Source organism: Staurois parvus, unplaced genomic scaffold (assembly GCF_062004578.1).
Source record: "Staurois parvus isolate SC_StPar_1 unplaced genomic scaffold, SC_StPar_1.0 ptg000949l, whole genome shotgun sequence".
Classification (NCBI taxonomy): domain Eukaryota; kingdom Metazoa; phylum Chordata; class Amphibia; order Anura; family Ranidae; genus Staurois; species Staurois parvus.
In genome coordinates, this window is record NW_028318745.1 from 199,015 (window position 1) to 214,539 (window position 15,525).

At 44.3% G+C, this 15,525-nt stretch overlaps 1 protein-coding gene across 5 annotated transcripts in view; it reads right to left on the reverse strand.

Moving 5' to 3' along the window:
- The window catches only part of NMNAT1 (nicotinamide nucleotide adenylyltransferase 1), a 68,540-nt gene that overhangs the window by 7,645 nt on the left and 45,370 nt on the right, over window positions 1-15,525 (reverse strand). For 2 of the 5 annotated variants that reach the window (XM_089656917.1, XM_089656918.1), the window contains exons 2-3: window positions 12,143-12,419; window positions 263-436 (exon numbers count right to left, since the gene is read on the reverse strand). In XM_089656917.1, coding sequence (XP_089513043.1) covers window positions 263-436; window positions 12,143-12,362 — 394 coding nt within the window. In that variant the 5' untranslated portion in view covers window positions 12,363-12,419. Of the gene's footprint in view, window positions 1-262; window positions 437-8,072; window positions 8,191-12,142; window positions 12,420-15,525 lie in introns of those variants that run through there. The other 3 variants (XM_089656919.1, XM_089656921.1, XM_089656922.1) reach the window with 2 other exon arrangements.

The window sequence follows — 15,525 nt, forward strand, 5'->3', positions numbered from 1 at the left end:
ACATCAAATACTCCTAGATTGTAAGCTCACAAGATCAGGGCCCTCCTGACCCTCTTATAATGAACTGTATTGTTGCTGTATTGTCTCCCGTTATATTGTAAAGCGCTGAGCAAACTGTTGGCGTGATATAAATCCTGTATAATAATAATAATAATAATAAAAAATACAAGTTTCCCCAAACTTTCTTGCCACATGGCAGCATTGTCTGCAACACAGAAAAATGACAGGGACTCTGTCTAGTAACGGTTAGGTTTTTAGGTACCTAAAGAATGCAGATGGTCCCGCGCCAGTTCAAACAGCCTTAGGTGCATTACAGTGATTGGGTTAAGTGAGCCGGTAGCCAGCAGGACAACTTCCGTGCGTTCATCGGACTTCTCCATGGTGAAAGGCGACTCCCAGGAATTCAAGCGGATTGCGTCCGGGTTACTTAAGCAACCTATAAAACATAAAAAAAAACAAAAAAACTTGTTAAAGGATTGTAGTAAACTTTCATTTTAATTTTTTTGGGTGACAGGAGAATACTGGAGTTAAACTACACACACACACATACAGTTGTGTTCAAAATAATAATAATAGCAGTGTGTTGAAAAAAGTGAATAAAGCTGAAAATCCTTCTAATAGCTTTTATTTCCATCCACACAAATGCATTGGGAACATGACACATTCTATTCCAAATCACAACATGAAGAAAAATAGATCAAATGTTGTTGTTCTTCTAAAAAAATTGAAGAAAAGTGAATATTAGACGGTTCAAAAAAATCGCAGTGTTTGTATTCTTCTTTACAAACTCAAACATTCACTATATAAACTGAAATATGTTTGAAGATTTTGCTTTCCTTTGAATGACTTCATGAATATTTGGTTGTAGTCGCACTGTTTCTGAGAACTGCTGTACATCTGTGTTGCATGGAGTCACCCAACTTCTGGCCCCTGTGATCAGGTATTCCAGCCCAGGATGATTGGATGACATTCCACAGTTCTTCTCTATTTCTTGGTTTTGCCTCAGAAACTGCATTTTTGATGTCACCCCACAAGTTTTCTATTGGATGAAGATCCGGGGATTGGGCTGGCCACTCCATAACGTCAATCTTGTTGGTCTGGAACCAAGATGTTGCACGTTTACTGGTGTGTTTGGGGTCGTTGTCTTGTTGGAACACCCATTTCAAGGGCATTTCCTCTTCAGCATAAGGCAGCATGACCTCTTCAAGTATTCTGATGTATTCAAACTGATCCATGATCCCTGGTATGCGATAAATAGGCCCAACACCGTAGTATGAGAAACATCCCCATATCATGATGCTTGCACCACCATGCTTCACGGTCTTCACAGTGTACTGTGGCTTGAATTCAGTGTTTGGGGGTCGTCTGACAAACTGTCTCCGCCCACTAGACCCAAAAAGAACAATCTTACTTTCATCAGTCCACAAAATGTTGCGCCATTTCTCTTTAGGCCAGTCAATGTGCTCTTTGGCAAATTGTAACCTCTTCAGCATGTCTTTTTCCAACAGTGGGACTTTGCGGGGGCTTCTTGCAGATAGCTTGGCTTCACATAGGCGTCTTCTAATTGTAACAGTCCTCACAGGGAACGTCACACCTTCTTTCATCTTCCTGGAGCTGATTGTTGGCTGAGTCCTTGCCATTTTGGCTATTCTTCTATCCATTCCAATGGTAGTTTTTCGCTTTCTTCCACGTCTTTCAGGTTTTGGTTGACATTTTAAAGCATTTGCGATCATTTTAGCTGAGCAGCCGATCATTTTCTGCACTTCTTTATATGTTTTCCCCTCTCCAATCAACTTTTTAATCAAGGTATGCTGTTCTTCTGAACAATGTCTGGAACGACCCATTTTCCTCAGAATTTCTGAGAGAAATGCACTGTAACCAGCATGTGCAACATTTGCTGCCTTCCTTCCTTAAATAAGGGCAATAATTGCCACCTGTTTTTCAAAGAATGAATGACCTAATAGAACTCCACACTGCTATTATTTTGAACACGCCCCTTTCAATTAGTGATTCAATTACACAGAATCAGCAGCATGCATGTCATGACTGTTGGGTCTGTTGGATTTCTATTACTCTACTACACGTGCTAGGAAATTATTTGCCATGTAGAAAGATAATTTCTACCAAAAACAGTGATTGATCCGGTTAGTGATGTCTGACTGCTATTATTTTGAACACAACTGTATATGTAAGGCAAGATCATACATACCACACAGCCAGGGCTACAAGTCTAAAATGCTAGCCACTGGCCATAGATATGACATGGCAAAGTCAGATTCCCACTGTCTGATTACATCTGATTACACCCATCTAGGTCCAAAAAAAAAAAAAAAAAATGTTTGCATCTCTTTCATTTTTTTTGGACCCAAAGGAGTGACAGATTGGAGCCTAAAGGATGAAAACGGGTGCATGGCCATGGGTTTGCTTGCCTCCAGCCACAATCTGAAAGGAAGAAACTGATTGGACACAGTGTGACGGGAGACACTTTGGGTGGGGGGCCCATGGAACCCAGCTCACTTTGGAGAGGTGGGGAGACCCGTCTCAGCTCCCCATATCCCTATTATGTGGAAGTCACCCTGTGCCTGTTAAGGGTACAGGGTGATCTGTCCTAATATTGTGTAGACATGTATAGGTGGGGTGGGGGGTTGTGGATTGTTTGGTGTTATAGGGTTGCATCCCATTGTTCTGTTGTTTGTCAGGCTTGGGAGCAAACTATTATGGGATGTATGTGTTTATGTGTATTGGCTTGGTGGGGGGTGTCTCCAGCAGCCCTCCTGGTGGGACTGTCTGCTGGTGTATCTCTTGTTATTAAATGTAGATTGCCCCGCCCTGTGTCATAATGCAGGGAGGGGGGGATAGTCCCGAGTGTATATATCTTGTATCTGTGTTCAAATAAACTAGTCTACCTCCTGGTTTACTTCAAGATTTAACATAGCATTCTATATACACAGAGAACATAGAACCATGCAGGTCAGTCTGTGCTGCAAAGGAGCGTATACCTAAATGTCCCCGCTATGGAAGCACATACACTAGGGACAACTCAATCAGAAGTCAACTATCCAATTGATCTGGGGTATTTTTTTGGGTGATAGGAGAATACTGGACTTAAACTACACACACACACATACAGTTGTGTTCAAAATAATAGCAGTGTGTTGAAAAAAGTGAATAAAGCTCAAAATCCTTCTAATAGCTTTTATTTCCATCCACACAAATGCATTGGGAACACGACACATTCTGTTCCAAATCAAAACATGAAGAAAAATTGGATGTATGTGTTTATGTGTATTGGCTTGGTGGGGGGTGTCTCCAGCAGCTCTCCTGATGGGACTGTCTGCTGGTGTATCTCGTTACTAAATGTAGATTGCCCCGCCCTGTGTCATTATGCAGGGAGGGGGGATTGTCCACTGAGTGTATATATCTTGTATCTGTGTTCAATAAACTAGTCTACCTCCTGGTTTGCTTCAAGACTGGTGTCATCTAGTCTTGTATGGTCAGCTGTGGTGTCTGTTGTCGGTGTTCGGAGAGGGAAGCGGTAGTCTAACGGTAGTACCCAAGTGCAGTCTGGGGTCGGTTCCGTTACACACAGATGTCACTAAAGTGACATCTCTTCCCCTGATTTTGTTCATGGAGAATGCACCTGAATGAAGGTGAACGCACAGTGTGCACTATACCATTTAAAATAATTGAATGCATTTAAATGTCTTTAGAAATGTGCATAGAATCACATGTATGGCATTGCTTGTCAAGAAGGCCTAAAGAAAGCTCCCGTTCTGTAGCAGGTGTGGGAAGCAGGAGGTAATATTTATTGATGGTGCCCCAGCAGCACACGTCTCTAAGGAGATGTTAAAGTGGTTGGAAAGGTAAAACGTTTTGTTTTTTTTTTTAATCTCAATGCATTCTCTACATGAAAGCAAAAAACCTTTGTCAGCCCCCCCCCCCCCCTTAAATACTTACCTGAGCCCAATGTCGATCCAGCACTGTGCCCATCTGCAGCAGCTGCTCTACTCTCCCCTCTCTCACAGGAGGTTAGGCTCCTACTGCTGTCAATCAAATGCAGGGAGCAGAGAGTGGGGGGTAGGACTAAGCAGCACTGTGTGTGTCAGTGTACACACACAGCCCGGCATGGGTTCAAGCTTGCTTATGGGGGCACTCAAAGAAGAGAAGGAGCCAAGACCACTGGTGGGGGACCTCAGAAGAGGAGGATCAGGGCTGCTCTTTGCAATTGCACAGAGTAGGCAAGTATAATTATTATTTTTTTTTTTTTAAAACTCTAAAACTTTAGAACCACTATTACTCAGGAACCCCCTTTACTAGTAGAGCTCTGTACTAAGAATGAGCTTAACATGGTAATAAAGATTCAGCTTTTTGAAAAAAAAAGAAAGCAACAAATGTGTTATACTTACCTGCTCTGTGTAATGGTTTTGTAAAGAGCAACCCCAATCCTCCTCCTCTTGGGTCCCCTATCAGCGCTCCTGGCTCCTCCCCTCTGCTGAGTGCCCCCCAGAGCAAGCTTCTTGTTCTGGGGGTACTCATGCACGCTCACTCCCGAGCCCCGCTCTGTGTGTGCATACGATACACAGAGACGACTCTCCCCCGCTCCATCCTGCTGGCTAATGGCTCCTACTGCTGTGTCTCAGCCAATGAGGAGGGACAGCCACTGCTCTCATGCGCATCGCTGGGTCAAGATCAGGCAAGTATTCAGTGGGCCGAGTGGGGGAGCTGCACACTGAAGAATTTGTACCTTCATACATAGAATGCATGAAGGTGAGAAACCTTCAGCCTTTAGAACCACTTTAAGGCATGTTCAGATCCTAAATCGCACCCCCCCCCCCCCCCGAGTGATACCACCAGGAAGCTGTCACTTCACACCACCAATCATAAGCAGCCAAGGCATTCCCTGATCTGCCACGCCCCTTGTATACGCACGGCTGCGGTGCTAGGAATACCGCAGCGACTTATGACCGGTGGTGTGTTGTGACACTTAGCTGGTAGGATTGCCCAGATGAGGGTACAAACATGTCTCAATGCTCTGCACCAAGACAAGGTGAAAGCTTTCAATTCCCAAAATCTAAGCTGATCCTTTAAAAAATGACCTGCAGACTATTAATATCTGTAATGACTTAACAGTGCACCTGATTGGCTCCTTATACTATTTGTTAATCAGCCCATAGATTGTGTAATTTTCTTTGGAAAAGAAGAAAAAAAAAAAAAAAGGAATATTCCACTATCAAGACAATCCGTGTTGATGGGGGGAATCCCTCCCGCTGTGATTTCGTGTTCTGCTGGCAGGGAGCATGGGGAGCCCTCCCCACCGACAGAACACAATGACCACTGCTGGTGGCATGATAAAAATCCAACAGGCTGGTTGTGCTGAAGTTGATTAAGGGATCGATTTCAGTACAACCAGCCTGCCCATGGAAGGATCGACTCTCAGTCGGTCTCTGCTGAACTGGCCAAGATTCGATCCATTTATGGCTGGCTTACCGCTCCCAGTCTGGGCTCTGCTCTACATGATGGCGCAACAGGTCAAATTCACTGCTTGTATTAAAAGATATATCTCAGTTATTTATTTTTTTTCAGGTACTTTATTAGCGCCTTCCATTTACGCAGCGCTTTACATATATATTGTACGTTCACATCAGTCCCTAACCCTCAAGGGGTGTACAATCTAAGGTCCCTAACCCTCAAGGGGTGTACAATCTAAGGTCCCCAACTCACATCCATACATACACATATTAGGGACAATTTAGACAGGAGCCAAAAGGGTTGACTTGGAACAAAAGCAATCGCCCAGGAGTCACATTTATTTATTATATCGATTTATATGGATTAAACGATTTATTTATTTCAGGTACTTATATAGCGCCATCAATTTACACAGCACTTTACATATATATTGTACATTCACATCAGTCCCTAACCCTCAAGCGGTGTACAATCTAAGGTCCCTAACTCACATTCATACATACACATACTAGGGACAATTTAGACAGGAGCCAATTCACCTCCCAGCATGTCTTTGGAGTGTGGGAGGAAACCGGAGCACCCAGAGGAAACCCACACAGGCACAGAGAGAACATGCAAACTCCAGGCAGGTGGTGCCGTGGCTGGGATTCAAACCAACGACCCGAGTAATGCCAGGCGGAAGTGCTAACCATTTAGACTCTGTGCTGCCCAGTTCATCATGTACTCCTAGAATGTAAGCTCCCAGGATCAGGGCCCTTTTAACCCTCTTGTATTGAACTGTACTGTCTCCCGTTATATTGTAAAGCGCTGAGCAAACTGTTGGCGCCATAAATCCTGTATAATAATAATAAAAATATTCCTCCTACCAGTCCATCCCCCACAGTTATTACCTTTTGTGCCACCAGCCCCTCCCTCTTAGATTGTAAGCTCCCAGGATCAGGGCCCTCCTATCCCTCTTGTATTGAACTGTATTGTTGCTGTATTGTCTCCCGTTATATTGTAAAGTGCTGAGCAAACTGTTGGCGCGATATAAAGCCTGTATAATAATAATAATAATACATAAATCCTGTATAATAATAATAATAATCATAATATATCAATCCTGTATAATAATAATAATATATAATCCTGTATAATAATAATAATAATAATAATAATATATAATCCTGTATAATAATAATAATAATAATAATAATATCTAAATCCTGTATAATAATAATAATAATAATATATCAATCCTGTTTAATAATAATAATATATAAATCCTGTATAATAATAATAATAATAATAATAATATCTAAATCCTGTATAATAATAATAATAATATATCAATCCTGTTTAATAATAATAATAATATATAAATCCTGTATAATAATAATAATATAAATCCTGTATAATAATAATAATATAAATCCTGTATAATAAAAATAATAATAATATATAAATCCTGTATAATAATAATATTTAAATCCTGTATAATAATAATAATAATAATAATAATAATATTATATAATCCTGTTTAATAATAATAATAATAATAATAATAATAATAATATATAAATCCTGTATAATAATAATAATATATAAATCCTGTATAATAATAATAATATATATATCCTGTATAATAATAATAATAATATATAATCCTGTATAATAATAATAATATATAAATCCTGTATAATAATAATAATAATATATAAATCCTGTATAATAATAATAATATAAATCCTGAATAATAATAATAATATATAAATCCTGTATAATAATAATAATATAAATCCTGTATAATAATAATAATATAAATCCTGTATAATAAAAATAATAATAATATATAAATCCTGTATAATAATAATATTTAAATCCTGTATAATAATAATAATAATAATAATAATATTATATAATCCTGTTTAATAATAATAATAATAATAATATATAAATCCTGTATAATAATAATAATATATATATCCTGTATAATAATAATAGTAATAATAATATATAATCCTGTATAATAATAATAATATATAAATCCTGTATAATAATAATAATATATATATCCTGTATAATAATAATAATAATATATAAATCCTGTATAATAATAATAATATAAATCCTGTATAATAATAACAATAATACTGAATATATTCCAGTACAATAAGAGATACACCCCATGGTAATTGATGGGATAACAGATCACAGTGACATCAGACACAACATATCGGTGTTGCAATGCAGTCTGCTGGGGGGAAGTTACACAACACACTGTACAATGTAACTGTGCCACACTGACCCGTCTGCACCGCGTTGGGAAATGAGGCAATAGGGCTGGAGGTAATAAACATCCAATAACACGCAATCATTTCATCACGGCTTACATCAACTAACAGCGATAATATAGAAAATGAATTGTCACTCCACTAACAATCGGATTCTGCTGTACTCAATGGTAAGGGGTGAAGCCAATGCTTCACACATAAAACTTCTATATAGGATTTCAAAAGTGAAAAAAAAAAAAATCTCTTTTCTTCAATCTCTCCAACACAGAGGAAATGGAAGAATACATGAAATACAGAGAAAGTGTAACTAATCCCAATTGGTGATCTTACCAGAGGAGTGAGACTGAGATCTCGACTTATCTCTCACAGTGTCGGCACCTTCTCCTTCCAGCGCTGTCTGTGTGAGATCTGTGCGCGCTGCGCTTTCTTCTCTATCTGACCGGTTTGACCAGTACTGCTTTCCAGGGTAAACCCCGCCCAATTCCAGGAAAACCACAAGTGAACGTTTTTGTTTCCCCATTTCTGAGCAAAAACGTTTTTGTTTTGTTTTTAGATCAAGGGAGGAAGAGTTAAGATGGCCACACATGGTTCAGTTTTTTCGTTTAGCCCAGTGGGCTGGGAAAAAAAAACAAAAAAACAAACTGAACAGGTTCAGACATGTGCGGTGCGGAATATCGCATGTGATTCGCACAGGAACCGCACCGCATTTATGTGCGAATCAAATGCGATATACTGGTCTGGTCTCCCCGGACCCCGCATTCACTATATCCGCTCTCCCCGGACCCTGCATTCACTATATCCGCTCTCCCCGGACCCTGCATTCACTATATCCGCTCTCCCCGGACCCTGCATTCACTATATCCTCTCTCCCCGGACCCTGCATTCACTATATCTGCTCTCCCCGGACCCTGCATTCACTATATCTGGTCTCCCTGGACCCTGCATTCACTATATCCGCTCTCCCCGGACCCTACATTCACTATTACAGGTCTCCCCGGACCCCACATTCACTATATCCGCTCTCCCCGGACCCTACATTCACTATATCCGCTCTCCCCGGACCCTGCATTCACTATATCCACTCTCCCTGGACCCTGCATTCACTATATCCGCTCTCCCCGGACCCCGCATTCACTATATCCGCTCTCCCCGGACCCCGCATTCACTATATCTGGTCTCCCCGGACCCTGCATTCACTATATCCGCTCTCCCCGGGCCCTGCATTCACTATATCCGGTCTCCCCGGACCGTGCATGCACTATATCTGGTCTCCCTGGACCCCGCATTCACTATATCCGCTCTTCCCGGATCCTGCATTCCCTATATCTGGTCTCCCACAGTACACAGAACATGGAAATGCAATTATTTTTTTAAATTTAAACTGCTAAATACCTTTTCTCATCAGCAGTATATACCAGATGTTCTATCAGAGTCCAGCAGAGAATGGGTTAAAGTCTGTAGGAGGAGTTTTCATTCTGCTCTAGGAGGACCCTGACCCCTCTGTCTGGACAGTGCTGATTGGCCCTGTACTGATCACATGCACTCACCCAAGAAAAAAAAACCCTTTAGCAATACACACCAAACTGAGCATGTGCAGCTTGTCCCCAAAGCTCTGTTCTATCAGCAGATGGATTGGGGACAGTAGAAGAAGGGGAGTATCGGAGAAGTCAGGATCAAACGGCCTTTTTACACAATGCAGAGGATTAACCCCTTACATTCCACAGTGAGTAGAACAAGCATGCTTTACTGCATATACAGATTGATTTTACTGTTGTGGGTTTAGTAGCACTTTAATGATTTTAAAATCGTTAGATGCTTTGAACACATCTAGATGCAGTAACACATGTACATTTAGTGCCAGTTCACACCAGAACTCCGTGCTTCTCACACCGCCCTTGCGATCTGCTGCAATTTTCTGTGCGGGTGGTTGCGGCTGGAGGAACAGGCGCGCTCCCGCAGCGGCCATCACCCGCACAGGTGTGACCTAGCCTTGAAGCAGAACTCCGGGTAAACAATCAATGACACCAATACAAGGGAGCTGTTTTGCTGATAAAAGATTTGTCTAGTCCTAAGATTTACCCAGCTCCGCCACACAGCACAGCCCTGCAGGGCAGCAATAATTCGCTACCCCGCACCTGTGATTGGACGGGCGAGGGTGTAGGGTCTTCGTTCGCCTTTTACTTTTTTCCTGAAAAGGTGAAGTAAGGCTGACCATACATGATTCACTTTTTTATTCAAGTATCAAGTTGAACAAAAAAGAAAAAAAAAAAAATGTAACAGATTCCCCTATTCACACATTCGATGTGGGCGAGGGAATCACTCCCGCTGAACTACTGCACTCTGCCAGCGGGAAGCCTTCCTCACTGACAGAATGCAATGATCACTGTTACCGGCTATAGCCGGCGGCACTGATCGTTCAGGAAGGAGCTGACAGGCTGGTTGTACACAAGTCGATCGATAGAACATCGTGTACAATCAGCTAGCACATACATGGACCGAAATTCGGTCGGTCCCTGCTGTGCAGCCTGAATCTCGATCCATGTATGGCCGGCTTAACCACTTAAACCAGGGGTCTAAATTGTCCTGGCATCAGTGGGAGTAAACAATGCATCTTTGGTATTAGGGGAAATAATAGCACAGCATTGTTGGTGTCACTGGGAGGAATAGTGCCCCATCATTGGTATCAGTGGGAGGAATAGTGCCCCATCATTGGTGTCAGTGGGAGGAATAGTGCCCCATCATTGGTATCGGTGGGAGGAATAGTGCCCCATCATTGGTATCGGTGGGAGGAATAGTGCCCCATCATTGGTATCAGTGGGAGGAATAGTGCCCCATCATTGGTGTCAGTGGGAGGAATAGTGCCCCATCATTGGTATCGGTGGGAGGAATAGTGCCCCATCATTGGTGTCAGTGGGAGGAATAGTGCCCCATCATTGGTGTCAGTGGGAGGAATAGTGCCCCATCATTGGTGTCAGTGGGAGGAATAGTGCCCCATCATTGCTATCAGTGGGAGGAATAGTGCCCCATCATTGGTGTCAGTGGGAGGAATAGTGCCCCATCATTGGTGTCAGTGGGAGGAATAGTGCCCCATCATTGCTATCAGTGGGAGGAATAGTGCCCCATCATTGGTATCAGTGGGAGGAATAGTGCCCCATCATTGGTATCAGTGGGAGGAATAGTGCCCCATCATTGGTGTCAGTGGGAGGAATAGTGCCCCATCATTGGTGTCAGTGGGAGGAATAGTGCCCCATTGTTGGTGTCAGTGGGAGGAATAGTGCCCCATTGTTAGTGTCAGTGGGAGGAATAGTGCCCCATTGTTAGTGTCAGTGGGAGGAATAGTGCCCCATCATTGGTGTCAGTGGGAGGAATAGTGTCCCATCATTGGTATCAGTGGGAGGAATAGTGCCCCATTGTTGGTGTCAGTGGGAGGAATAGTGCCCTATCATTGGTGTCAGTGGAAGGAATAGTGCCCTATCATTGGTGTCAGTGGAAGGAATAGTGCCCCATCATTGGTGTCAATGGGAGGAATAGTGCCCCATCATTGGTGTCAGTGGGATGAATAGTGCCCCATCATTGGTGTCAGTGAGATCACTAGTGCCCTATCATTGGTGTCAGTGGGAGGAATAGTGTCCCATCATTGGTGTCAGTGGGAGGAATAGTGTCCCATCATTGGTGTCAGTGGGAGGAATAGTGCCCCATCATTGGTGTCAGTGGGAGGAATAGTGCCCCATCATTGGTATCAGTGGGAGGAATAGTGCCCCATCATTGGTGTCAGTGGGAGGAATAGTGCCCCATCACTGGTGTCAGTGGGAGGAATAGTGTCCCATCATTGGTGTCAGTGGGAGGAATAGTGCCCCATCATTGGTATCAGTGGGAGGAATAGTGCCCCATCATTGGTGTCAGTGGGAGGAATAGTGCCCCATCATTGGTATCAGTGGGAGGAATAGTGCCCCATCATTGGTGTCAGTGGGAGGAATAGTGCCCCATCATTGGTGTTAGTAGGAGAAATAGTTCCCTATGATTGGTGGGAGCAATAGTGCCCTATCATTGGTGTCAGTGGGAAGAATAGTGCTCCATCATTGGTATCAGTGGGAGGAATAGAGCTCCAACATCAGTGTCAGTGGGAGGACAAGTGTCCCATTGTTGGTGTCAGTGGGAAGAATGGTGCCCTATCATTGATGTCGGTAGCAGGAATTATGCCCTATTGTTGGTGTCAGTGGGAGGAAAAGTGCCCCAGGGGCCAGATAAATGCAAGCAAAGGGCCCCCGGGCCGCAGTTTGGAGACCACTGCCTTAAACCGAGGAAGGCAGACAACCCAACTCAAAGGCACATCTAATTTACATCTTCTGCATTTCTGTATGTAAATGTGCAGCAATAAACAAACAACACATAAAACTCACCCCCGGCACTGGTAGCTCTGCCAGCTTCAGACCAAATGCGGTCGTGGTTACAGGACATTACAAATCCCCTTGTGCGATGGCACCCCTGCCTGCTAGGTAACCCAGAGTGGACACTAATGTGACAACAGGGGCCGCACGTCCTGACTCCGGGACACCGGGCCCGGGCTATTCTGGATAATCCCAGCGTATGGACATACAGGGGGCAGATCATGCTAAACATGCACGGCTACTTCCCCATCTCTCACAGAAAGGTATTCTTCTGGGCAATGGGAGAAAACTGCAAATAACAAAAACACAAAAAAAAAATTAACCTTCTAAAAATATAAGAAAAAAGAAAAATGAAAATAAAAATAATTATATCAACATAGGATAAAAAGTAAACAAAATATAAAGGTTGAGGTTTTACCACCCCCAACCTGCACATGTAAATGAGCCCTTACTGCCCTAAGTCCCCTAAAAGGCTGCTTTCACACTGACACGCTGCGGTTTACCCGCAGTACAGGTGCAGCTCAATGCACCTGCTGCTTTCCTGCGGGTTAGCTGGGCTTTGCCATAGACTTCACAGAGGACAAGGGAGCACTCTTTACGTCTGGAGGAAAAGACATTTAAATCTCCAAACACGGAAAGGATTCTTCACAGTAAGAGCTGTGAGAATGTGGAATAGACTTCCTCAAGAGTTGTTTCTGGCCAGCTCAGTGGATTGCTGTAGGAAAGTCCTGGATTGTTTCTTGGATACACAGAATATAACTGGATATAACATTTATAGGGAAAGTTGATCCAGGGAATATCCGATTGCCTCTTGGGGGGTCAGGAAGGAAATCTTTCCCCTGCAGGAGCAAATTGGATCATGCTTTGCTGGTTTGTTTTTTTTTTTCCCTTCCTCTGGATCAACTGTGGGTGTAGGATTATAACTTTTGTTTATTTTTTTTTAGTGGTTGAACTGGATGGACTTTTGTCTTTTTTCAGCCGTACTAACTATGTAACTTCTATTATATCTTGCTTTCTGAAAGTGCACCAAACCCGCAGGATATATTAGAAGTGCACTTCCCTGGTTTGAGGGCCACATTCGAAGGCTCTGAGGGCCACGATCGAGGGCTACGATCGAGGGCTACGAGGGCCACGATCGAGGGCTACGAGGGCCACGATCGAGGGCTACGAGGGCCACGATCGAGGGCTACGAGGGCCACGATCGAGGGCTACGAGGGCCACAATCGAGGGCTACGAGGGCCACAATCGAGGGCTACGAGGGCCACGATTGAGGGCTACGAGGGCCAGGATCGAGGGCTACGAGGGCCACAATTGAGGGCTACGAGGGCCACGATCGAGGGCCACGTTCGAATGCTACGAGGGCCACGATCGAGGGCTACCTCTGGATCAACTGTGGGTATAGGATTATAACTTTTGTTTATTTTTTTTTAGTGGTTGAACTGGATGGACTTTTGTCTTTTTTCAGCCGTACTAACTATGTAACTTCTATTATATCTTGCTTTCTGAAAGTGCACCAAACCCGCAGGATATATTAGAAGTGCACTTCCCTGGTTTGAGGGCCACATTCGAAGGCTCTGAGAGCCACGATCGAGGGCTACGAGGGCCACGATCGAGGGCTACGAGGGCCACGATCGAGGGCTACGAGGGCCACGATCGAGGGCTACGAGGGCCACGATCGAGGGCTACGAGGGCCACGATCGAGGGCTACGAGGGCCACGATCGAGGGCTACGAGGGCCACGATCGAGGGCTACGAGGGCCACGATTGAGGGCTACGAGGGCCAGGATCGAGGGCTACGAGGGCCACGATCGAGGGCTACGAGGGCCACGATCGAGGGCCACGTTCGAATGCTACGAGGGCCACGATCGAGGGCTACGAGGGCCACAATCGAGGGCTCCGAGGGCCACAATCGAGGGCTACGAGGGCCACAATCGAGGGCTCCGAGGGCCACAATCGAGGGCTCCGAGGGCCACAATCGAGGGCTCCGAGGGCCACAATCGAGGGCTCCGAGGGCCACAATCGAGGGCTCCGAGGGCCACAATCGAGGGCTCCGAGGGCCACAATCGAGGGCTCCGAGGGCCACAATCGAGGGCTCCGAGGGCCACAATCGAGGGCTCCGAGGGACACCTCAGAGGGCTTCTGAGGGCCACAGGGTAAGCATCCCTGCTTTAGGTCAATGTTTCTTAGCACTGTATGAAAGTTACGTCTGAAAGACTTGTCTTTGTTCAATTTCAAGTGTTGATCAAACTCCCAGATTTTCCATTTCTCTGACATTTCTGTTCAGTGGATTTATAATGGATTTCCAAAGAAGTATTAACATTTACAAAGCATAACAAGTACATAGTGATTCCATCAATACTGCTGAAGAAGAAGAATATTGAGTAACAGTTCATGCCAGGGGCGGACTGACAACTCAAGGGGCCCCCGGGAAATAGAGGATCATGGGACCACTGTGTCCTCGCCCACACTCAAACCGCACCCAAAAAAGCCTATGAAAGGTACCAGAGGCATCTCATGAGGCCCCTTACTGACCCCGGGCCCTCAGGCAGTGCCCGAATGGTCAGTCCGCCCCTGGTTCATGCAGTTATCCTCATGACAATGAATCGTGTGTCCAAATTAAAGGGTTGATTTGGAACCAAACCAATCAGCCCAGGAGTCACATTTATTTATTATATCGATTTATATGGATTAAACAATTTATTTATTTCAGGTACTTATATAGCGCCATCAATTTACGCAGCACTTTACATATATATTGTACATTCACATCAGTCCCTAACCCTCAAGGAGTGTACAATCTAAGGTCCCTAACTCACATTCATACATACACATACTAGGGACAATTTAAACAGGACCCAATTAACCTACCAGCATGTCTTTGGAGTGTGGGAGGAAACCGGAGTACCCAGAGGAAACCCACACAGGCACAGGGAGAACATGCAAACTCCAGGTAGGTGGTGCCATGGTTGGGATTCGAACCGATGACCCGAGTACTGCCAGGTGGAAGTGCTAACCACTTAGCCACTGTGCTGCGCATATATAGCTATACCTGCAAAAAGGGGCCAGCCTGAAGTGACCTAGCAGGACTTTATTTTCTGACTAAAGTTCCACTTTAAAACAGAGCTCCACCCAAAAGGAGACGTTCAGCTTGAAGGACTGCTCCCCCGCTCCCCATTAAGGATTTGCACCTTTGGGGGGCAGGGGCGGGGGGAGCGGGTACCTGAATTTGACAGGTACCCGCTCCCATTTGCAGTCCAATCGTCTAGGCGGAAACGGAAGGTGTCCTCCCTTCCTCCCCGTAGTCGTCCTCCCTTCCTCCCCGTAGTCTTTTGGGACACGTGACAGGTCCCAGAAGACTACAGGGCCATTCATGAAGCGCAGCGCTACTCACGCATG